Source organism: Balaenoptera ricei, chromosome 11, assembly GCF_028023285.1.
Source record: "Balaenoptera ricei isolate mBalRic1 chromosome 11, mBalRic1.hap2, whole genome shotgun sequence".
Classification (NCBI taxonomy): domain Eukaryota; kingdom Metazoa; phylum Chordata; class Mammalia; order Artiodactyla; family Balaenopteridae; genus Balaenoptera; species Balaenoptera ricei.
The window spans coordinates 19,991,119-20,015,025 of record NC_082649.1 but is presented as its reverse complement, the minus strand read 5'-3'; the positions used below and the strand labels follow the sequence as shown (position 1 = coordinate 20,015,025).

The 23,907-nt window shown below is 41.5% G+C and overlaps 1 protein-coding gene across 3 annotated transcripts in view; it reads left to right on the top strand.

Moving 5' to 3' along the window:
* The window catches only part of GPLD1 (glycosylphosphatidylinositol specific phospholipase D1), a 54,332-nt gene that overhangs the window by 21,451 nt on the left and 8,974 nt on the right, over positions 1-23,907 (top strand). For 2 of the 3 annotated variants that reach the window (XM_059938027.1, XM_059938028.1), the window contains 15 exons: positions 77-174; positions 677-787; positions 1,592-1,640; positions 2,327-2,381; positions 7,991-8,098; positions 8,326-8,353; positions 8,457-8,596; positions 11,624-11,689; positions 13,303-13,423; positions 15,458-15,594; positions 17,705-17,891; positions 20,952-21,062; positions 22,410-22,484; positions 22,585-22,741; positions 23,411-23,552. In XM_059938027.1, the coding sequence (XP_059794010.1) occupies positions 77-174; positions 677-787; positions 1,592-1,640; positions 2,327-2,381; positions 7,991-8,098; positions 8,326-8,353; positions 8,457-8,596; positions 11,624-11,689; positions 13,303-13,423; positions 15,458-15,594; positions 17,705-17,891; positions 20,952-21,062; positions 22,410-22,484; positions 22,585-22,741; positions 23,411-23,552 (1,585 nt within the window). Of the gene's footprint in view, positions 1-76; positions 175-676; positions 788-1,591; positions 1,641-2,326; positions 2,382-7,990; positions 8,099-8,325; positions 8,354-8,456; positions 8,597-11,623; positions 11,690-13,299; positions 13,424-15,457; positions 15,595-17,704; positions 17,892-20,951; positions 21,063-22,409; positions 22,485-22,584; positions 22,742-23,410; positions 23,553-23,907 lie in introns of all 3 variants that reach the window. The other variant, XM_059938026.1, reaches the window with a different exon arrangement.

The following is a 23,907-nucleotide window of genomic DNA, read 5'->3' as shown; positions in this document are numbered from 1 at the left end:
GGTGGTGGTGGAAGATTTGATTGAGAATGTCCAACTTTTTAAGGAGGAATTCTGAGGGTTGCTTTTGTTTTATCAGGACAATTCCATGAAGTGTCAGAGAGCACTCACTGGACTCCATTTCTTAATGCAAGCGTTCATTATATCCGGGAGAACTATCCCCTTCCCTGGGATAAGGTAGGCACAGCCTCTAACCCTAAAGATACTCAGTTCCTGCCAAGTACTCTTTCTGCTCCTACATTAACCCCATTTGTGACCCGCAGCCCCAGCCCAGACTCTGTGAGGGCTGCTCACCGTTGTGCCTGCGGTGCCGAACACAGCATGTGGGACATAGTAGATGGCTAGTTAATACCTGAATAAGTGACGGTTTTGTGTTTGTGTTTTGAAATTTATACCTTCAATTTTATCTGCAGTAAATGATGTTTTTTAAAGTTTGGGCTATGTCACTTGGTCATTTTGTTCTAATAGTAAATTAATCTGAAAGCAGTTCCAAGGCACTCGAAAACATTTCAAAAAGTCCTTTGTGTTTTTTGGGAAACTACAGTATACCTGTCTCTGATTTTTTTGTGAAGTCTCAATGATGGAAATGAATTCATCTGTATTAATCCTTTAATAAGATTGTTATAAAATAACCCCCCCCCCCCCCCACACACACAACTCTAATTTGCTTATTTGGCAGGACACAGAGAAATTGGTAGCTTTCTTGTTTGGAATTACGTCTCACATGGTGGCAGATGTCAGCTGGCATAGCCTGGGTATTGAACAAGGATTCCTTAGGACAATGGGAGCCGTGAGTACATATCTTCAGGTTAATGGCTTTATGGGAGTGATACTGTCATACCCAAGATCCAAAACTGACCCTCTGAGGAAAAGGAAAACTTCAGGTTATTCAGATTCACATGGAAACAAGACTTTGCCCAATGCGGTATTTGTTAGATTTCCATCTTTCCTGTTCATTCCTCTTACTCTTCTTGCTTCCCGGGTAAATTCATCCACGTGGGCAGAATGACTAATGTGCACTGAAAACAGCGATGGATGTGATATTCTGTTTTAGTCAGAAGCAGTATTTGAGAAATTGTATGTTTTATTCAAGCTGTACCTCTTAACAAAGGTATAAATACCTACTACTTGGTTCTACCGTATTTAAAAGTAAGTTCACATGTTTTTGTTTTCTTTCCTTCTTACTTTTCTATATGAGGATGCCATATCACCACTAAAAATTGTGATCTTACCTGGTGACTTAGCTTCTGAAAGTCCCCTCTGGTCATTCATTGCTATTAATACTGTTCTGTACCAACTTTAAACTTGCACTTTGTAGAGATTTTCCATGCATCCTGTTGGATGCAAATGTCTGCAGTAGCTTTATCGTAGATATTAAGTATACAACTCAGCTGCCAATATCATTAAGTATACAACTCAGCTGCCAATATCATTTTTTAACAAATAAAGCAATAAAATTAAATGTTTCTTTGAAAAGTGAGTCCATCCACTAGGCATTCCCAACAATCATTGGGTTAGGCTGTCATCTCACTACTCACTTCATTGTGGGCTTTAATTTGTGAGATATACCAGGTGGGTCTCTTTTTTTCCTCAGATTGATTTTCACGGCTCCTATTCTGAGGCACATCCGGCTGGTGATTTCGGTACTGTTTATTTACATTTACCAGATTTTCTTTTGCGCTAGTTATATTTCACTTGCAGTCACTATTGTACCTTAAATGTGTATTTTTTTAATCTCTTGCCACTAGCTTTCTATTTTATGCGTTCTGAAGAGAAACCAGAGTTAGCTTTCTATTTTAATATTGCAGTTTGTTTGGAGTACAGGAGCACCTCATTTCACATAGAGATGTACTTCTGTAAAGTTGCATATGTTTTTTTTTTTGGTAAAAAAAACCCATTACATTTTATCATTTACTTGTGTCATTATTTTAGAAAAGCATTGCTTTTTAAATCAGATTTAAATTCATTGCCTAGTGTCTCCTAATACTTTAGCTTTAAATTGGTAAACTCCATCTTTTTTTTTCTATAGTAAATTACCTTTAAATATACGAAGTATTTGTGAGTGGTGTTTATTTACAAGAACCCTTATGGTCCTTCTTAAAGTAAAAAACCTTTTGGTCATCTGGGTGATTCTTTCTTAATTCATGTGTTTCACTAAAATTTTAAAAGATCACTTTTTCTTAAAGACGTGCTTATACCTAAAACAATGAATGGAAACCTGTAACACTGTGAAGAACTAACAATCAGGATTGTGCAAATTTGTGTTCAAAGAAGCATGCTGTGTATTGTCATTAACTCACCAGATGCAAATATTTTTCTCTTATCATAGGAGGAGACGTGTTGAGCCAGTTTGAGTTTAATTTTAATTACCTCTCACGGCACTGGTAAGAGCAATGTACATTTAAATGTGGAATACCCAAATGGCACTTAGGAGCTTGACTATTTTTTCCTTAGGAAATATAACTTGCAATGTAATTAGGAGCCTTCCGCATTCGTAAATTTTGAAAAGTAAAACTAAAGATTAGAATAGCCTAAGTAGATTCTTTTAAAAATGTGTGAATTATGCCAAACATATAAAATAATGTATTTTCATAAATAAAAAAGTAAGATGATGCACATTGCATGGCTGCCACCTAGCTTAGGAAGTAGAGCATTGCTGGTACCGAGAAGCTCCAAGTCCTCCCTGCTCTATCACGTCACCTTTTCTCCCACCTGACGTAATCACTACCCTAGGTTTTCTTAATCGTTTAGTTGCTTTTCTCTATAGTTTTACTCCATGTAGCTATATCCATATGCAAAATATTATATGGGTTTTCACTTTAGATAAATAGAATTACACAGCATGTATTTTGCTTAAAATTAAATTGAAATTAAATTAGAATTTAATTAAACTTAAATGTTTTTGCTTAAAATTATTTCTCTGACATTTAATCACATTGATATGTTCGGCTGTAGTTCCTTGATTTTCACCACTATATGGTCCTCCATTGAGTGGATATACCAAAATGACTTGACTTCATTCTAATATTGATGGATGTGTAAGTAGTGTAAAGTGTTTTTGCTTTACACATAGTGTTGCTATGTACTTTTTTGCACATGTATTTTTGCACTAGACGGGAATGTCTTTCAGGCAGGTGGCACCAGAAGTGGAATTGCGGGGCTGTAAGGCTTATGCATGTTTAACTTAAGTAAATAATCCCAGACTGTTAATCAAAACGGTCTTCCCAATTTGTACTCCCATCAGCTTTGTTCTGCTTCTTCTGTGTTCTCCAATACTTGGTATGGTCCAGCTTTAAAATTGTTCTAACCTATTTGGTGTGTAATGGTATCTCCTTAAAGTTTTAATTTGCATTTCCCAGACTACTAATGAAGTTGAATATTCTTTCGTATTTTATCGATTGTTTGTGTTTCATTTTAAGTGAAAACCTTTTGTTTGGTTTTTAGCCTATTTTTCTGTTGGGTTGTCCTTTTTATTTCTGAGTATTCTCTGTATATTCTGGCTTATCTTTGTCCATTTATCATTTATTTGTTATAAATATCTTTTTATAGTTTGTGGCATGTCTTTTTACTTACGGTGTATCTTGATAAACAGAATTTGTTAATTTTAATGTAGTTGAATATATCGGTCCTTTCTTTTGTAATTTGTACTTTTGATGTCTTATTTAAGAAATCCTTCCCTACCTTGAGGGCATGAGGTTATTCTCCTACCTAGCCTTCTAAATCATTTATAGTTTCATTTCTTAACTTTATATCTTTAATTTACCTGGAGTTATTTTTTGGTAGATTCTGTGATAGAAATTTTACTTTTTTCCTGTAGAAATAACCGATTGTCTCAGAACCATTTATCAATAGTCTGCCCTTCCTCACTGATCTGTAATGCCCTCTGTGACATAAATTAAAATTCCGTACATATGCGGGTCAGTTTCTGGGCTTTCTGTCATGTTCTGTTGGTCTAATTGACTTTCCCTGAGCAATAGTGATTTTTAAAATTACAACAGCTTTAATACATTTTGACATGTATTAGGGCTGATTTCTCAACCTGTCCTTTTTCTTCAAATGTACCTTGTCCATTCTCTTGCCTTGGCTCTTGGTAGGATCAAGCTGCCATGTTCCAAGAAAAATCTTGTTGGAATTTTGTTTAGAATTCTATTGACTCTAGAGATCAATCGGAAGAGAATTAACAATTTTGCAGTATTGAGTCTTCTTATCCAAAAATATGCTATATGTTTTATTTAAGTTGTCTTTAATGACTCTAAAATTTTATAAGTTTTTCCATTGAGGTCTTACACATTTTATTAGACTTAGTACCATAAATGGTAACTTTTGGAAACAATTATATTTTCTAATTGATTGCTGGTGTATAGAAATGTAAATGACTTTCTAATTTTGATTTTTTTTTTTTTTTTTTTTTTTAATTTATGGCTGTGTTGGGTCTTCGTTTCTGTGCAAGGGCTTGCTCTAGTTGGCAATGAAGAGTGGGGGCCACTCTTCATTGCGGTGCGCAGGCCTCTCACTGTCGCGGCCTCTCTTGTTGCGGAGCATAGGCTCCAGACACCACAGGCTCAGTAATTGTGGCTCACAGGCCCAGTTGCTCCGCGGCATGTGGGATCTTCCCAGACCAGGGCTCGAACCCGTGTCCCCTGCATTGGCAGGCAGATTCTCAACCACTGTGCCACCAGGGAAGCCCCTCTAATTTTGATTTTTTATCTAGCAACATTTCTTAGCTATCTTATTCTAATTATCAGGAGATTCTTTTGAATTGACTCACAATTCATAATCTACAAATTGTAACAATTTTTTGAAATTCATTTATTTATTTTTTGCTGTGTTGGGTCTTCCTTGCTTTTGCTTTTCCTTTTCAGCCTTTATACCCATAATTTCCTTCTTGCTGTATCATATTGGCTAGTATTTCCAGTACAATAGAAGTGGTGATATTGAGCATGCTTTTCTTGTTCTTCATTGTAAAGAAAATGCTTTCAGTGTTTCATCAAGTTTGCTGTAGATTTTTGGGAGTATCCTTTATCAAATTAAGGAAGTTTCCTTCTATATTTCTAGTTTGTTAGTAGTTTTTATTATAAATTAATTTCATATGTATTGAACTCTTATTCTTCATCTGTTGAGATAGTTATTTGTTTCTTAATCTGTTAATATAGTGAATTATACTAATCTATTTGCAAATATTAAATCAACTTTACCTCCTGGCACAAAGCCAATTTTGCAAAGCTATATCATCTTTTTTTATATTTGTTTCATCTCTTCTTGCTGTTTAGGGTTTTTTGCATCTATCTTTATGAGTTAGTTTGTACTGTAATTTTCCTTTCTTCTACCCATGTTTGGTTTTGGTATTAAAGTTATCCTGGCTTCATGAAATCAGGTGGGGAGTATGCCTTTCTTTGCTATTTTCTGGAAGTCTGTGTAAGATTATAACTTTGATTTCTTGAATGTTTGGTAGAACTTGTCTGTAAAGCTATCTAGGCCTGATGTTTTAAAAAGCAGGGACTTTTTAAAAACTTTTAAAATGGTTTTAGGACTGTACAGTTTTTCAGTTTCTTCTTAAAGAGTTTTATATTTTTCTAGGACTTTTCCATTTTGTCTAAGTGTTTAAACATTTTGGCATAAGGTAGTTCATAATGTCTTATGTTTTTTCTTGTTTTATTTGTACCTATGTTCCTTTGTTACCCATAATGTTTTTTATCCTGCCTTCTCTTATATTTTTAAACAATCATGTCTAATATTTTTCACTTTTATTATTAAAAAGGTAAACTTTTGGCTTTGTTGATCCTCTTTACTATATGTTCTTTTTCTCTTTCATTATTTTTTCTCATATTTATTTTCTTCCTTCTACTTTTCTTCAGTTCCTGTGAAATTTGAGTCTTGATTTTAAGGTCCAGCATATGATTATTTTTATCAATTTTCTATCTGTACTTGAAAAGAATGTTAATTCTCCAATTTTTGGTTTAATGTTATATATATACTTATTAGCTCAAGCTTATTAAATGTACTGCTCAAATCAGAAGATTTGTAAGCTATAAGTAAGATAGTCTTACTATTTTTATCCGGTTGGTCTAACAATTACTGAGAAATTTGTTTAAAAATCTCCCCCTGTGATGGTTGAATTTTTCAGTTTCTCCTTGTAGTCAGTTTGCCATAGATGTGTTTGAAGATATGTTGTTAAATATATTTGAGTTTTAAAGTCTTATATTTTTCTAGTGAATTGAACTTTTTATCTGGTGACTCTTTATATCTCACAATGCTTATTGCCTTCAAGTCCGCTTTACCAGATATTACTGTAATTACTTTTTGTTGTTTGTTTTTTCTTCAAATGTTTACTAAGCAGTCAGGTGACATAACTCTATACCTCAGTCCCAGCCTCAGCCCCTGAGCATGGAGAGCTGAGAGTTGGGAGGAGTGCTTACAGAACAAAGAGGAAGTAGAGCTGGGGGCTTGGCAAGTTGCCCATTCCCATCCCTGGTCCATCTGCCTTAGAGCTAAGGGAGGCCCAGAACCAACAGGTCACTCCCAGATCAGATGAGGCCAGCTGGGCTTTGGATGTCCCAGGAAGAGGTGGTGGTAGCAGTGACATGAGGTTTCCCCCTAACTCTCCACACAAGGTCATCTGCATTGGATTAGACGTCCATTTCAAATTGTGCGTCATCGGGGATCTTGTCTTCTTTTGGCTATATTCACTGGTGCTTGAATTACTCGAGGCTTGCATTGAGTTGCATTTCTCCAGAGAAGGTTTGTCTTGCCTTCTGCATGCTACCTCAAGGCACAACCTGGGACCACATTAAGTTACATTCAACCCTTGAAGTTGTTCTGACTACACAGCTGGCATGAATGAAAGACAAAACATTTGTGGGGCTGGGTAGTTGTTACCAGTTCTCAGGGGAGATATTTTTCCCTCTCTCTATCCTTTGCCAAGATGAAGACAGGCAGGATTCTTTGCTGTCCTTGTTGGTATGTTGAGTTTATTTCTAACTAATATTCATGCAGACGGTATAGCCTTTAATGAGGAGTTTCCTCTGAGAGGGCCCACTTTTGGTATTTGGTGGTTCCTATACTTTATCTCCTGTCTCCTGCATACCACACAGCTATCAAACAAACAAACAAAACAAAACAAAACAAAAAACTCCTAGGTTCCCAGGTTTAGCAGATGTCTCCAGGGCAAAAGCTGGCTTTCTCACACGCTTACCTCCCAAAGTTTCCAGTTTCAATTTGTTTTTGGCTTTTGGAAAAATTTCACTTTCTCGATAGCTTGGTGATTCATCTAAAAAAATATTTTATTTTGTCTAGCTATGTTTATGGGGAGGACCATTCTGGTGCGCTTGTGAAGTAAAAAATGGACATCTCAATAGATTCCTTCTTATAAATATACTAAAATCAGGTTTTATTGGTTGTGATTTCTGTCTGGTATATTCTAAGGTTTTTTTAAGTAAAGATAAAAGATAACAGTATAAATCTAATTTTTAAAATGCTGCTCTTCTTCCAACTGAAATAACTAATATCTGTGAACCAAAAGATTGACTTAGAATTCTTTTTTACTACCTTCCACTATGTACTCTGAAAGTAGGATGTTGGGGTAAGGAGCCATTTTTGGTGTTTTTAAAACAATGATTTTTGAGAGTAATTCGACTCAAAAGAATAAAAATACTTTATATAGCTCCTTGAACTCTGAATTCACAAAACTAAACATTCTTTTTATATTTTATAGTTACTTATCTTTGTATAAATATTTGATTAGGGTACCAGTTTGCTCTTCAGCATTGGGCAAATTACTGAACTTTTCTGTGCCTTAGTTTCCTGTATGTGAAGTAGGACTATGATAGCACCAACCACTCGGGGTTGTTGGTAGAATTAAATAAATAATGAATGTAAAGCCCTTTGCATGGTGTCTGGCACATAATAATCCTGGAATAACTGGTAGCTGCTACTGCTGCTGTTATTATCTTCAACTTCAGAATCAAAACAACTCTTATTCTAATGCTTTTCTCAGGTATGTGCCTGTTGAAGATCTCCTGGAAATTTATAAGAAACTCTATGGCCGAGCAGTCATCACCAAAAATGCCATTGTTGACTGTTCATACCTTCAGTTCTTGGAAATGTAAGTGTAACTAGAGGAATATTTGCAGTCGATTTTATTGTGACTTCCTTAACACACTTTCCAATGTTTTAGTTTTCTGAGAGTGGGTATTGGATTTATGGATTTTGCTTGTTCAAAGGCAGTTGCTTGATAGTGGATACGTGTTGCTGGAATCTCTTCCTCATTAATTTGCCTCATTTCTTTGTGGAAACCACAGCTCACAGTCAAAATTATTGTTTATGTTGCAGGTATGGTGAGATGTTAGCTATTTCCAAGGTAAAGGCATTTATTCTTCAAAATCTTAAAGTGTTATAAAGATACCTTGAGAAGCACTTGATTCATTTATTTTTTGACTTATTTTTCTTTCTCTTTGCCATAGCTTTATCCCACTTATTCTAGAAAGTCCCCGTTTTTGGTGGAACAATTTCAAGAATACTTCCTAGGAGGACTGGATGATATGGCATTTTGGTCCACTAATATTTACCGTCTAACAAGTTTCATGTTAAAGAATGGGACCAGGTGAATTCTTACTCTATTTCTCCTTCCAATCACTCCCTGCTTTGCTACCCTGTCCCCAACATAACTCTCAGGTTTTTCAATTGATCAAATGAAGAACAAGAAAGTCTCATGAAGTGCTATCCTATCCTAATCAAGAAGGAAAAGAATGGGACTTCCCTGGTGGTCCAGTGGTTAAGACTCTGTGCTTCCAATGCAGGGGGCATGGGTTCGATCCCTGGTTGGGGAAGTTCTGCATGCCACGTGGTGTGGCCAAAAAAAAAAAAAAAAGAAGAAGGAAAAGAATGGAAACTGTTTTCTCAAAACTCCAACTAGCTCCCATCTGTTTAGGTTTGCTGATGTCTCTCCTGTCTTAGGGATGAAGAGGTAGATATTGCAAGGTTTGTGGTCTGGTAGAAATGGCTCAGGTGGGAAGGAATCTGCTTCCACAGCTGCACTGCATCTGTTTCTTCTGGGAGACCCCATGCTGTGGGCTGGGGTGTCCGCCTCCCCAAGCTCCAGCAATGGATGTGGCCATCCTCCTCTCCACCCGATCGAGCTCTCAGGGCTCCAGGGTTTAAAAGGTTACTTCACCTAACCCCCACACTCCAAAATGAAATCGGAAATGAATGCATTTGTAAAGCTCAGCCTTCTGTTGGAATTTGACATCTAGCCCAGATGGGACAGTTGCTCAACCTCTAGCTCCTTTTCTGTTCCTCCCCAGCACACCTAGGACGAGTGTCCATCAGAGACTCGGATGGCGTGTAGACCAGGGTAGACTGGTCTTGTCCCCAGTTCCAGCTGTAGTAGACATTTCGGCTCTCACAGAATCTGTTCATGGTCTGAGGGAGCCAAGGTTCTCTCAGAACCCATGTCCGACCATACCACTGAGGATGCAGCCCCTCCCTCCCACGCTGTTGAACTGAGCAGGGTAGGGATGGGTCTGGATAGGGACCCCTGGAGGCAGCACCTGCTTCAGGGAAAGGGCAGGGTGGGAAACTTAAGCAGCGGGGGGCAGGGAGAAAGAGGGTTCTGTGGCAGGAGCTGCACTGGGGTGGCTATTCTGGGTGAGGATCATAGGAGGGTTGGGCTTTATAAGTTCAGGGGCCTGTATAAGCACAGCTCCAGAATACTATACACTGGATGATGTTCCTTTGCCCTTAAAACATTTGCTAGTATTCAAAGAATGTTAACCATAATTATATATTATGTTTTATATTATATATACAACATATATATATATATGTGTGTATATGTATACACAACACACTTATATATATTGTGTTGATTTGAAACAAAATTCCCTTTGATAAATTTGACCTTAGCCTTGCTTTTAAGACTCGGCAAGTAACAGTGTGGCAGATGGAAACCATCCAATATAAATAGCACTTTTAATAGTGAAAATTAACCTTCATTAAAATCCCCAAGCTCCTTTATGGCTGTGGGTGTTTCAGTCCATGTGAGTTGTGGAGAGGATGAACTTTGGAATTTAAGAGACGTGTCACTCTCTATTGAGCTATCCCAAGCAAATTGTTAAATCTCCCTAAGTCTTAGTTTCCTCATGCATGACAGTAGGCAGTAATAATTCTATCTTTCTCATAGGGCTATTGTGAAGAGTAAATGAGATCACTCATGTAAAGGGTTTAGCCTACAGTAAGCACTTGATAAATGTGGGCTACTAGTAGTAGTGTTAGAAAAAGGTTAAGTTTATATTGGAGGGATTCATAACACATGGCCATGTTAGAGTGAATGACCTACATTTATTTGTTTTATAAAGTCCAAGTGTATTGATCCTTAAATTGGAAAAACAATTTTGGTGTTTGTCTTTGGCTCAGTTGTCCAACATAGCTAAGGAAAGTTATGTAGCTGGACCTTATTCTTTAATTAGGAGGAGATAACTGAGAAAGAACAGATTTCTTGTCTCTTGATCTGTCTTAATTTATCAAGGCAGAAAATTCCATGAATTAATTGTATCTTTACAGACATTTGCAAAGAAAGATTCATCAGAATTTATGCAACTTTGTGGGAAATTTGGAGAATGCTCCAAAGAAAGAACACAAACTCATGACAGAAAGAAAAGCATACGTATTTTCACATTATAACCATTTCTTAACTTACTAATACGTGATCTTCCAAAGCAAATTTGTGTTACTTGAAACGCATAGTATATTTTCCTAAAGAAACAGTGAAATAATGGTAGTTACGTTCCCAGCCAGAACTCTACTTAACTCAAAAAGTATTTGTAACTGTAGTGCTAATCTTGTAAGGCTGCCGTCTAAATCCCGGTGGTGCAGAAAAGAGAATTTGAGGGAAAACCTTTTCCTCAGCTTAAAGCTGGCCCTAAGAAAGATTTTGATGGGAAAAGTTTGCCTTCAGCTTCTTTCACCTCTTTTCTGAATTCCTTTTCTAGCAACCAGTCCTTTTGCCCCAGGTTCATACTTCCTTCATACTGCCCTGAAACTCCCTCAGTGACCTCCAAAGCTTCCTCGCCTTCAGAATAGTCTTCATTCTGGAAGAGACTCTTACAATGTAATACCCACTCCCTTAGTGCTTCTGTTCACTGTTAGGGAGAAAGTTCACCTCTTACATTCTATCAGCAGCCTTTTCACTTGTAGAAAGGGATACTTAGTTACCTATTTAATTATTAGTTTATAAATTTTTGTTTTTAAAGGAATGAGAATGAGAAATTAAAACATTGAGCATAGATGGGCAAAAGGTGGCAGAGTTGGGAATCAGTTTCTTTCAGTCTCTAACCCTGAGATGGTTCATGTCAGCAGGGAGAACTCAGCAGGTGGAATCAGGAGGGAAGGGGGAAGGCTGTGAGTCTAGGGTGACCAGCCGTGTGGTGCTGCCTGTGTTACCGTAATAGCACCTGCTTATCCACCCTCATCAAGTAGGACTCGGTCCCTTTACCAGTCCTGCCTGGCTAAGTCATAAAACCTCTGCATGAAGACTTTTGGAGGTGGTTTGAAATGTTACACTGATTCTCAGAAAATTTCATGCTTGAAAAGAAGATAGAAAACTGCCTAACTCATTTGACTATTTCCCCAGTAACTGCAACCTACCTGAGAACCCTCTGTTTATCACATGTGGCAGCCAGCAAAACAATACCTACGGGTAAGTGGATTCCGAAATGGCTCATAGAAAAAGAACATCTCACTCACTCAGAGGGGTGCTCAGTAGACTCTGAAAGCGTGGGCTTTGTAGACAGAGGTTCAGATTTCCAGGTTCAAATTCCATTTACAACTGTGTGATTTTTAAACAAGTTGCCTAATTATTTTTTGAGCTGCAGCTTTCTCCTTTGGCAAACTGGAATAAGTACATATCCATACTCCCAGAATTATGGTATGGATTATGTGCAAGAATGGATGTAAAGCAATTAACACATTAGTAAGTTGCTCATTAACTGGTAAATGATAGTTAATAGTATTATTATTATTATTATTATCACCACGATTATTGTTATTATTCATAAAGTTTGGCCAAATTCCACCCTGAAAAAGTAATTATCAACAAGACAGGGTGGGGAGAAGTCCTCTCAGTTAGTTTCTGAGGAAGAGGGCCAGAGGATCTACTTTGTATTCTAAGGGGTGGTATTCCCTGATGGACTCAGGTACCAACCACCAACCATTCATTCATGCATTTAATAACTATATTAATCCTAATAAATATTATTACTAATAATACAATTACAATAAAATAGTACAAATTATAAAATAATATTTCCTCATCATTATGTGCCAGGAACTAGTTCAGACATTTAGAGACCTCACTGGGAACAAGACAGAAACAGTTTCTGCTCTCAGAGGATGGTGGGTGGATGGGCGCTGAACAAGAACTTGTAAATACCCTTGAGTATTAGGAAGGACAAGTGTTGGGTGCTCAGGATGTACCACAGAGTGTCCTCAGTCACAGGAGACTTCCTGTGAAGAACTGATGCTTCAACCAAGATATTTAGGGTGAGCAATTGTCTGATACTCCAAAAGAGGGCATCGCAATAAAAGATGCTAAGGTGAGAGAGAGTTCGGACCTTCCAAAGAATTGAAAATGTGCAAAAAGTGTTCAGGTAAGCCCTCACTTTTTAATTTATGCGAATTAGGTAAGTTTTGTTTTGTTTTAATTACATTGAACGCCTTTAGGTTGGGTTTGCAAGCTCTAGATTGTTGGGATCCCTACACTGGCTGGTATCTTATGCGGCCCCCCTTTGTTCATTTGTTGCCCAGCTTCCACTGTAAGCATTTCTGAAACCTGTCTGGCTTCTTTAGGCATCTGATTGGTAGACTGGTTAAAACATATGAATTTGAAAATGTATTTTTATTGTATAATTAATTATTGCATGTCTTTAAGGATAAATCAGTCCACCTGCATACTGGTTTCCCGAACAGCTATGACCTTTTCTTGGCCATTTGTATGAAATGTTGACTTTTGATTTTTTTTTTTTTTTTTAAATCTGGAAGGAATTCAAACTTATACGCTTATAGATCTTATTTTTGTTAAGGACAGGCTTTTTCAACCTTGGAAATGTGTTTATTAAAAGATGTTGTGGAATCTCCTATAAAAGTTTTTCTAAAATTTTGTTTTTTGTGTTGCTGTTCCTTCAACTTGCAGATGTTAAAATTTTATGACCTTTTAACCTGTGATTAACTTGACTATAGTTTTCAACTCAGTTATTCAGGGTGAGTTGCTATTTCCTCAGTCTTAACCAGTTTATTCCTCTCTCTTTCCAGCAGCTCAAAAGTACAGAAAAATGATTTTCATAGAAACGTGACTGCAGCCCTAACTAAAGATATTGGAAAACATATAAACTATACCAAACGAGGAGTGTTATTTAGTGTGGATTCCTGGACCATGGTAAGAATTTTCAGCTTTTAATGGAGAGACAGGCACCTGCCGCTTCCTGTGATACTGCGTTTTGTAGAGTCGCTGGCTGTTTAATCGTTCATTGAAAGTCACCTGGGCGTGAGCCAGGCTCGCAAGTATCCTTGGCCTCCAAGTCTGGCTTGTTCCGGAAACATCCTATGACGAGAGTCTGGACCCCAGTGGCCTTTGGCAAGCCAGGTGGAGCCCAAGGTGGCCGTGGGGCCAGTCCTGCTCTGTCCTTAGGCAAAGTGTGTCAGCAATATTGTAGGCCCACTGTGCAAGGTCCCACACCAAGGGGAACACCACTGCATATGAAGTTCCTCCATGAGATCATCTTAAGTGTCATTCCACCAGGGAGATAGAAGATGAAAGGGAAATAGCCTCTGACATTTAGAAAATTTCAGTCTAATAGGGGTGATAAATACAAAAATAACCATTTGTGAGTAGGATGCAACAAATCCTATGGTTGGGGTTGGGGATGGGTACATAGCCTCTCATGAGGATAAAAAATTATATCCCTACTATCAGGGAAGGCTTCATGGAGGAGGTGGCATTTGAGTTAGGCCTTGAATACTAGATGGTTTTTCATCAGTGAGCATGTATTTCTGGTAGTGGGTTGGGAAAGTTTCACGATGTTTGGAAATCTGCGTAGTTTTGTTTGCCTGGAACACAAGACAAGGGATACAGGGTACTTGCGAGAGTTGGGGAGGGAGAAGGGTTTAGACAACATTGTGAGCTGGGCGAGGGCCCGGGCAGGGCCTGCTTCACAGGTCTGCAGCCTGCATGGTCACACAGAAGGCCGCCTCACTTGGTTTAATGCTCTGCTGTCATTGCCTTAAAACTCTTAATAACTTGGGAACAAAGAACTTTGCTGAGTTCTACAAATTATGTACCCACACCTACACCTGGGAAGCTCTGTCAAAGCAACTCTCATTTGGTCTTGCAATTATGTGGATCAGTCTCCTTTGCAAAGGGAAAACTGTGTAAGAGAAGGACTTTATATTCCCAAGGCCTGGGTGGTACCTGACATGCTTCTTCCTGGATGAATGAGGATGCCAGAGCTGGGCATCAGATGAGCAATCTGCGGATGGCAGGCCAGAGGTGTTAGACTGGAGAAACGGAAGGCACGGTCCCTTCCTGCAGCGCCCTTATAACCTGCACTTCTCTGGAGCCTGAGCTGTCCAGGGCTGTCCCGTGGCTCTGAGCTGATTCTGCTCTGGGGCAGGCCCGGGAATTCTTGTTTGGTCTTATGTTACCCCTGGGTGGATTTCGGGTTGTGTTCCCTGAACTTGCATGGATCTAGTGCCTGGCCAGGTTGTTCAGGGCGACTGCAGTCTGTATTTGTGTCTCTGCAGTAACCACGCTAAGAACAATTCAGCATCCCAAGCTGAGGGGCTTGCCGTCCCCTCATTTCTCTCGCATACAGCTTCCAGCACTCCGCATGTGACCCCTCGTGTCTGCCCGGTTTCTTGGGACTCAGAGCAAATCCAGCAGCCTCTCAATTTGAGTGTGGTTGGGAGGGTTTCTAGCATTCCTGGTGGTATTTCAGTTCATTTGTTTTGGGGGAGGGAAAGAAGGATATATATATATATATATATATATATAAAAATATATATATATATATATATATATATATATATATATACACACACAAATATAATTACAGTTCTAGATTTGAATGGACTTATCTTTAAAAAAAACTTCAGTTCGTAATAATTATTTTGTTCAGTTACATTCTGCAAATTAATAGACCATCCTGAGTTGGTTTAGGTTAATCCCAGCTGACTCTTTCCGTGATGGCCCTGACCTCTAGGGCTATAACTCCCATCTGTGAGCACACACTGGGGGTGGATTTCACTCTCCTAATTGCCGGTCTTAAGTCGTCTTACTTGTTGAATAGGAATCGATAAGTTATTTTTCAGCACTTGTAATAACTTGTTTCCTAAAGTCTAATGCTTTTGGCAGGAAACGGTAGCTTTGTTGATTATGCCGTGTCTTTTTCTGTCTGTAATCATTTTATTTCAGGATTCCTTATCTTTCATGTACCAGTCTTTGGAGAGGAGCATACAGGAAATGTTTACTGGCAGCTCTCAGCCACAGAAGCATGTTTCTAGCCCCTCAGCATCTTACTACTTGTCATTTCCCTACACAAGGCTTGGTTGGTACGTATGAGTTTATCTAATTCCTGAACGTTTTCATCAGTATTAATTTCAAGCAGTCATTCACAAATGTTTAAAATGGTGCCTGTTAGCACTTTATTTTCCAATCAATTCATCATCAACAAAAACAGTAATTTTGTGGTTAAGTTCTGGTAAAGATAAAATTATCTCCTTAAAATTGGTCAAAAATATGTTTAAATACAAACAAGTTTTACTTTATTAAATAACCACAACAATAAACTATTACTTTATAGAATATTTGTAAAGCTTCAACGTTTTCGGAGATAGATTATTACAGATATCTTGGCACCTAATGACATTAGAAGGATAAAAGCAGGTAGCTGTTATGGTGACTGGACTATTTATAACTTCATAAGGCAAAAGCCTAGCACACCACAACAATTTTATAAAGAGAATGTTAGGGATTCCTCTGATTTTAAAGATCAACTGTTACCAAACTGAACTCGGGTCCCCTCGCCCAAGGCACAGCAAAGCCAATCTACTGATACCAAGCTGCGGTGAAGGAAAGTACAGCATGTATTGCAGGGCCCCAAGCAAGGGAGTTGGAGATAAGCCTCAGGTCCACTCCAATTCAGTCTTCGAGTTAAGGGTGTTTAAAGGGGGAGACCAATGAAGCTGGGATCAGTCATCGTCTTGTGACATTTCTGTGACATTTCTTAATCATACTGTCAGGGGTCAGGATGTTTCGGTTTATGATTCTCTGGCCAGGTGGTCCATGGCTCGGGGATCTGATAGCTCGTCTTGGCCTGGGGAAACAACCTGAGTTTGTACGTTAATGATATCTACAACAGCCATTTTAGTACATTAACGATGTTATCGACAACAGCAGTTTTAGTCATCTGACTCTGGTTGAGATAGTGTTCAGTTAGCACAGGATTGAGGTCGGAGGGGACAAGAAAGGGAATAAAGTTTTGGATAGAAAGATTAATCATAAACTCGGTAAGGGAACTTGGTTTTAGGGGGACTCAGTTTCACAACCAAACTGAGCCCAAGGATATAAAAGTGACTATTTTTGGGGGGTTTTTGTAAAACCTCTTTTTTTAAACCACACTTTTTAAATCCAAATAACATTGCATTTCCCTTGGAACAATAAACCGACAGCCCTTCCTCTTCAGGCCGCTAATGCATTCAGCTCCAGCACAAGGAATGGGGGGCGAATGCTGTCTTTACTGGCCATTCATTTGTGAATAATGAATAGCTCTTCTTGGCTGCCTTCCTGAAAATCCAAATGAGGGCCTCCTGCTGGGCTCTCTGCCACATGGTGGGGGGAGTGGGGTGGGGGGCAGCACAGAGGTCCTTCCTGGGGGCCATTACTGGCCAGAGTCCAGCCTCGGGAGTGCAGAGACCAGCAGTGTCTCCACGGTGTGCATCTGACCCAGTTCACCAGGCGTCACACCCGTTAGAAACTGCTCTTCTCTTTTTCCTCTGTTCCGCTATTTATTCTTATGTGGTCATCAGAACCAGAATAAATAAATGACTTTTGGTCATTCCAGCCCCGCCAGAGACATTTGAACCATTGACTCAGTTTGTCCAGCTCTGTAACTGGTAGGTCATGGACTCTCATTTAGAAACATCCTCTAAACCTGTTAGGCATTGAACTTTTTCCGATATAAGCCACGCTATGTAGCTATGGTAGAAATAAAATGGTCTACTTACCACAAACTTGTCTTTGATCAGGTAACAAATTGAAATGAGTTGAGCCGATTGTAAAGTAACCTGTGCCATTGGCTGATGGCGAATTTCCTCTCTGTTCTCAGGTGGAGCCTGGGATTGTGCTTTGGCTGCTCTGGGTTTTGCATGTAGGACAAGGTGCTTTTGTGAGGATGCTTTTTATGTGTTCAGGTTATATGGTCCAGAAATGCCCGGAGGCCTTGATTTGTCCAATTTTGTTGTTATTTTTTCTGCCGGAGAACAAGGCTGAATCACACAAACAGTATAACCTCAGAGGTGAATATTCACAACAGTCATACAGGATGGAAAAATCCATGAGAAGGAAGTTAAATTCTAGAATCCAGAAAGGAAAGGAGCAGGAGACAGTTTTACTCATAGCTCTCAGTAGACACTGCAGTGGGTTCCCTCTTCTTCCTTACAGGGCGATGACCTCGGCTGACCTCAACCAGGATGGGCACGGTGACCTGGTGATGGGCGCCCCGGGCTACAGCCGCCCCGGCCACATCCACGTGGGGCGCGTGTACCTCATCTATGGCAACGACCTGGGCTTGCCCCTCGTCGACCTGGACCTAGACAAGGAGGCCCATGGGATCCTGGAGGGTTTCCAGGTGAGGCCCCCATCTCATATTTTCCCTTTTAGTGTCAATAAGCCACTGCCCGCATTTCCTGGCAAACTCTTCCAGGATGAATGACTAATAGCAAGAATAATGATAGTAACAAACAGCTGGTGGCCAGCACTTGTATAGTACTTTTCATGTTTAAAAGCATGTTCACGTCATTAATCTCATTCTATCATTAACTTTGAGTGTTTAGTCCAATACCTTCCAGGAACAGCCATACTATTTAGTGGCTTTGAGTAGCCAATCAGAATGTGATATCTTGATAATATAAAACCTCGTTTGGTGTGTTTCTTTTAATATAAATATTTTATCTTGTAAGAATTTTAGATTCACAGAAAAGTTGTAGAGACAGTACAGAGAGTTCCCATGTACCCTTGACCCAGTTTCCCCTGTGTGTTAACTTCTTACGTAATTATGGCATACTTGTCAAAGTTAAGAGACCAACACTGATAAATTGCTATTTTTTTAAAAAAATTATTTATTTATTTTTGGCTGCATTGGGTCTTCATTGCTGCGCACGGGCTTTCTCTAGTTGCGGCGAGCAGGGGCTACTCTTTGTTGCAGTGTGCAGGCTTCTCATTGCGGTGGCTTCTCTTGTTGCAGAGCACAGGCTCTAGTCGCGTGGGCTTCAGTAGTTGTGGTATGCGGGCTCAGTAGTCATGGCACACGGGCTTAGTTGCTCCACGACATGTGGGATCTTCCCGGACCAGGGCTTGAACCCGTGTCCTCTGCACTGGCAGGCGGATTCTTAACCACTCTGCCACCAGGGAAGCCCAACACTGGTAAACTGCTATTAACTGAACTCCAGACTGTTCAGGTTTCATTCCGTTGAGTGGTTATTCACCACCAGAGGAGTCCCGCAGTGACTGTACAGATGTTCCACACGGAGGCAGCATGAATTCCTCGTGGGAGCACTAGAGACCGGGAGGGTTTTCCTCCCTGACGTCTTTGGTAATAGTCCTTACATGAGCAATAAACAAGGAGGGGCCGACAGCGCCCTGCTACCAGCCACAGATGAGTATTGGGGCTTTGGTGGCACTGCAAGCTCCAAATATCAAGCACCAGGGGAATTTGGGGTCAGATGGTTTCTTGTCCCAGACATACCGTTAAAACGTTCGCTGTGGAGTTAATGCTGTGAAAAAAATAAGATGGCGCACCTGAACATACTTTAAATAATGAAAAGTCCAATGGTTTATAATCTAGGTTTTAAAAAAATAAATTTATTCTTGGCTGTGTTGGGTCTTTGTTGCTGCGAGCGGGCTTTCTCTAGTTGCGGCGAGCGGGGGCTACTCTTCGTTGCGGTGCATGGGCTTCTCATTGCGGTGGTTTCTCTCGTTGCGGAGCACAGGCTCTAGGCATGTGGGCTTCAGTAGTTGTGGCACATGGGCTCAGTAGTTGTGGTGCACGGGCTTAGTTGCTCTGTGGCATGTGGGATCTTCCCGGACCAGGGCTCAAACCCATGTCCCCTGCATTGGCAGGCGGATTCTTAACCACTGCGCCACCAGGGAAGTCCATATAATCTAGTTTAAGCTCTGATGGAAGGAGCCTCTGAGTCCGAAAGGTGTTAAGTTGATGGCCAGTGTAGGAGGTAACACAGTCCCAGAGGGACAGCATTTTCTGGAACCTTCTGACACCACATGAGAAAGTTCCGAAATAAATCAACTCATTCTTGTTACTTCTTTCTTCACCAAGCCATTCCCCTGTCAGACTGTGGTGTAAAGTGTAATCCTTTGGTCTCCTGTAGACAAGGAATAAGAAAGGCAGCTGCTTCCTGTGGATGAGAAATTCTCTCAAAGACACTTGGGGTGAGGAAGGAGGTAGCTCCATGCTCTCTTGTCCCAGTGACCTTTGATAATTTGGAAGATGGCCAGATTAAGGCATGTGCTAGGGATGGGAATCCTGTACTCATCCCTGGTCTGCAGTTAACCTTTCTGGTCCTTGTCTATAAAGTGGAAGATTAGGATAGATAAGCATTTGCCTACTTTAGAATGCTGTGCTTTTCTTGGAATGATGGTTACCCTGCAGGAGGGCTTGATAGTAAAGCTGGTGGTGATGAAACGAACCCATCTTCAGTTGGCAGGGACCTCTATTCATTTGTCCCCATCCTTCCCCAATGTGCTTGTGTTCCGGGGCAGTCCTCTCTCGTTTATCAAGTTCCTGCCTTGTAGAAAGGGGCTGTGTTCTCAAATGCTATTGCACACAGGTATAGAGAGATCAGTCAACAAATAACAGATGTGGGTTCTGGGGCATGTGTGTTATGTGGCAAGCATCACTTGTGCAAGACTCTTCATAATAGGAGAACCTCATGAGTTATTTTTAGGTCTAGGCTCATTCTAGACAGTAGGAGATGAAAGATCTAGAAAATCCACCTTGGAAGAAAATTGTCCCTGAATGGAGTGAATTTTCCAGCTGTAAACCACAAAAGTAGGAGTAATAAAAGTATGTACGTTAATCCATGTGAAATGCTTAGTGTCTACAGCACTGTCATCAATAGAACTTTCCGTGATAATGGAGCTCCTTTAAAGCTGTGCTGTTCAGTGTGGGAGCTACTAAGTGCTTTGGCTTTTGAGCATTTAAATGTGGCCAGTGCAACTGAAAAACTGTTTTGGTTTAATGTTAGGTAATTTAAATTTAAAAGTAATAGCCACATTTAGCTAGTGGCTACCGCACTGGACAGCATGGCTCTAGAACATCCTGAGTATTCGACAGATGTTAGCTACTGTTATGTGATTATTATCTTGGATACTTTCCAAGAGGAGTCTGGTCCTTAACGTGGGGCATGATACACACCAGACCATTTTCTGAAAACCTAGAACTTTTAAGAACCGACCTTCTTCTCTCCGGCACCTCATCTTCCCCTCGGGGCAGACAGATGAGCCAAACACATCCTTAGGGCAGAGCTACCCACCTGGCGGGTCATGGCTGTGTTACAGGCGGCTGCAGTTCTGTTCCTCAGTCCTGGCGTGCTGGGTGGGGTCCCCCAGGGAGTCAGGTGTGCTCTTCTGGAGGTTGTGGCTCAGCCAGGGGAAGTAACTGTTGCCTCTTCAGCCCTCAGGTCGGTTCGGCTCTGCCGTGGCCGTGCTGGACTTTAACAAGGACGGCGTGCCTGACCTGGCCGTGGGAGCCCCCTCAGTGGGCTCCGAGAAGCTCATGTACACAGTAAGGAGGCTGCGGGGGGTGATGGTGGCGGATGGGGCGGCAGGGGAGGAGACACTGAGCGGAGGCTCTGGAGGAAAGCAGGCAGCAGGGGTGCCGGGCAGAGCTTTTGTGGGGAGATGATCCCAGCCCCGCATTCAGGTGCTTGATGGGACTCTGGTTACCTGGCAGCTCCTGTTCCTGCCTCCCTGGCCTTAGTTGGGCTTCATGGGTGGCACTCCACCAGGTACTGTACTCTTCCTCCCCCCTCCCCCGGGATGCTGACTGATAGGGAAGGCAGACATTCCAGGTAATCCATAGCTTCCTGTCGTCACAGCAGGGAGGTGACTTCCTGGATCTTTCCTCTCATGCAAGGAACCCAACGGGTTCCCTCTTTTCTTACCGAGAGCAGAGATCCTGGGTCCTGGCCCACAGGGCTTTCCTCCCACAAGTCCTCCACACCGTAGCCGGGCACCACGAGTGACAGTGGAGTCAAAGGGCCTTCGTCTCCCTCTCCCACTGCAGGCTCACCTCTTCCTCTCCCTCCTCACCCTGTTTCTAGTCCTGTGAACAATTTGTCATCCAGACGCATCAGGTGCCCTCACGTTAGGAGTGGTGCTCATCCAGCTCCCTCCACCTGGAAAGCCCTTTCTCCCCTTTTTTCTGTAGGGGTGAAATGTCACTTCTTGCAGGAAGTGTGATCTAATCTCTGGCTCAGGAGACACTTTGTTGTCCTGTGCTCGCTGCACCTTTGTAGCTCCCCACGCTGTGGTGTCACAGTTGCCAATTGGCCAGCTTTTGGGGCGGAGAGAGGTTGGTCTTATCCATCACTGTGTACTCAGTCCTTGGCTCACTATGGAAAATAAATGCATGTAGAAGGAGTAGGGATGGAGACAGGCAAGCTATAAGATGAGAAGTGAGAACTAGTTCGTAACACAATAACAGCACAGCCTGCATCCCAAGGCAAGTAAGCAGTACTGACACGACATGTTAGTGTTCAGAGAAATAATGGGCTGGGCTGGGGGAGGGCTTCGTTGAAAAGCCAGAAACTGAGCTCAGCCTTGAAGGGGTGGGGAGTTGAGCAGGTCATTCTGCAAATACACTGAACAATTATGGATGGCAGATCCGGAGCAAGACGCTGGGGAGGCAAAGATAAAAATGACAGTTTCTGCTTTGGGGCTCTAATAGTCTGATGGAAGTGGCCAGCACTCAGGACTGGACACTGACTTCTGGCAGTTAACTAAGCTCCTGAACCTACAGGGCTCTGACGGTGATTTATTTCATCATCAGTCACCTTTGTCTTGTTATTATTTAAGGTTCTCGGGTCACCACCAAGTCTTAACGATCGCCCTGTGGTTTGCCCTTGTCTAGGGTGCAGTGTACATCTACTTCGGTTCCAAACAAGGAAGACTATCTTCTTCCCCCAACATCACCATCTCTTGCCCGGTATGTTGAGCACCTTTGAGAGGTACAGAAAACTTAGAACTCGCCATATCCTACTTGCCTCAAGGGCTGAGTAAGACGTGTTTTCCTGTTTCCTCTTCAGGACACCTACTGTAACTTGGGCTGGACACTCTTGGCCGCAGATGTGAATGGAGACAGTGAACCTGACCTGGTGATTGGCTCCCCTTTTGCTCCAGGTGGAGGGAGACAGAAGGGAATTGTGGCTGCGTTTTATTCTGGCTCCAGCCACAGCGACAAAGGTAGTGCTTGCTGGGGCTGGGGGTGGAATGGGCGGAGACCTCCGCTGCTCTAGTCTGTGGTGCCTTCTCTTGCATATGGGTTTTTGTCCTATTTTCCTCATTGCATAGCATTTCACCTAAATTTTCTAACACTCTTATTCTTGCAGATGTTCTGGCAAATGATATGGATAGATTCACTGAATAAACAAAGAGGGATCCAGCGTGTAGATCCAGATCCAAAGGAGGGGGCGATAGTTATTCTTATAGTGTCTCAGTGGAATGGAAGAGTAGAAACACTCAAGCATCCCAGTGATGCTCTAACTGTCCAACAGGCCCTTTTTGCTGTGCGGCTTGTGGGATCTTAGTTGCCCGACCAGAGATTGAACTCGGGCCCTTGGCAGTGAGAGCACGGAGTCCTAGCCACTGGACCGCCAGGAAACTCCTAACAGGCCCTCTTTTTAAATAGCATCCTCCACTCCACAGAAGTGAGCTCTAGAAATGCATTGCTTATATGAAGCGTGAGTTCCATTTCTGACGTTGGGGCCCTGGGGACAGCGTGGGGGCACATAAGAGTTGGGGCAAAAACTCAGCCCAGTGAACCCGTTTCTCATTGTCCTACAAAAGGGGCTCACTCTTTCCATTCTGGTAGTCTTTCCACGTAAAGTAAAAGGCACTGGTTGTCTTGTGTAGAAGAGCTGAATGTGGAGGCGGCCAACTGGATGGTGAGAGGCGAGGAGGACTTCGCCTGGTTAGGATACTCCCTTCATGCTGTCAGTGTCAACAACAGGACTTTGCTGTTGGCTGGGAGCCCGACCTGGAAGAACGCCAGTAGGTGAGCACTGATGTTGGGGCCCAGGGACCAGTGAGCATGAGGGCAGGTGCCTGCAGCCGTGGGAGCCCACTGAGTGTGGGGTTCAGAGGAAGCAGCTGAGGAATTCTTACCCTTCAAGGAAACGCTAAGGCTCTGGGGCAAGGTTGCAAATGTTCCTTTTTAGACGTTTAAAAGAGAGATGGGTGTGTTAGTTTGCCAGGGCTGCCATACAAAGTACCATAGCCTGTGTGGTTTAAGCAGCACGAATTGATGGTCTCATAGTTTTGGAGGTTAGAGATCTGAGATCAATGTGTCAGCAGGGTTGGTTTCTTCTAGGGCGCCTCTCCTTCGCTCACAGACAACCACCTTCTCCCTG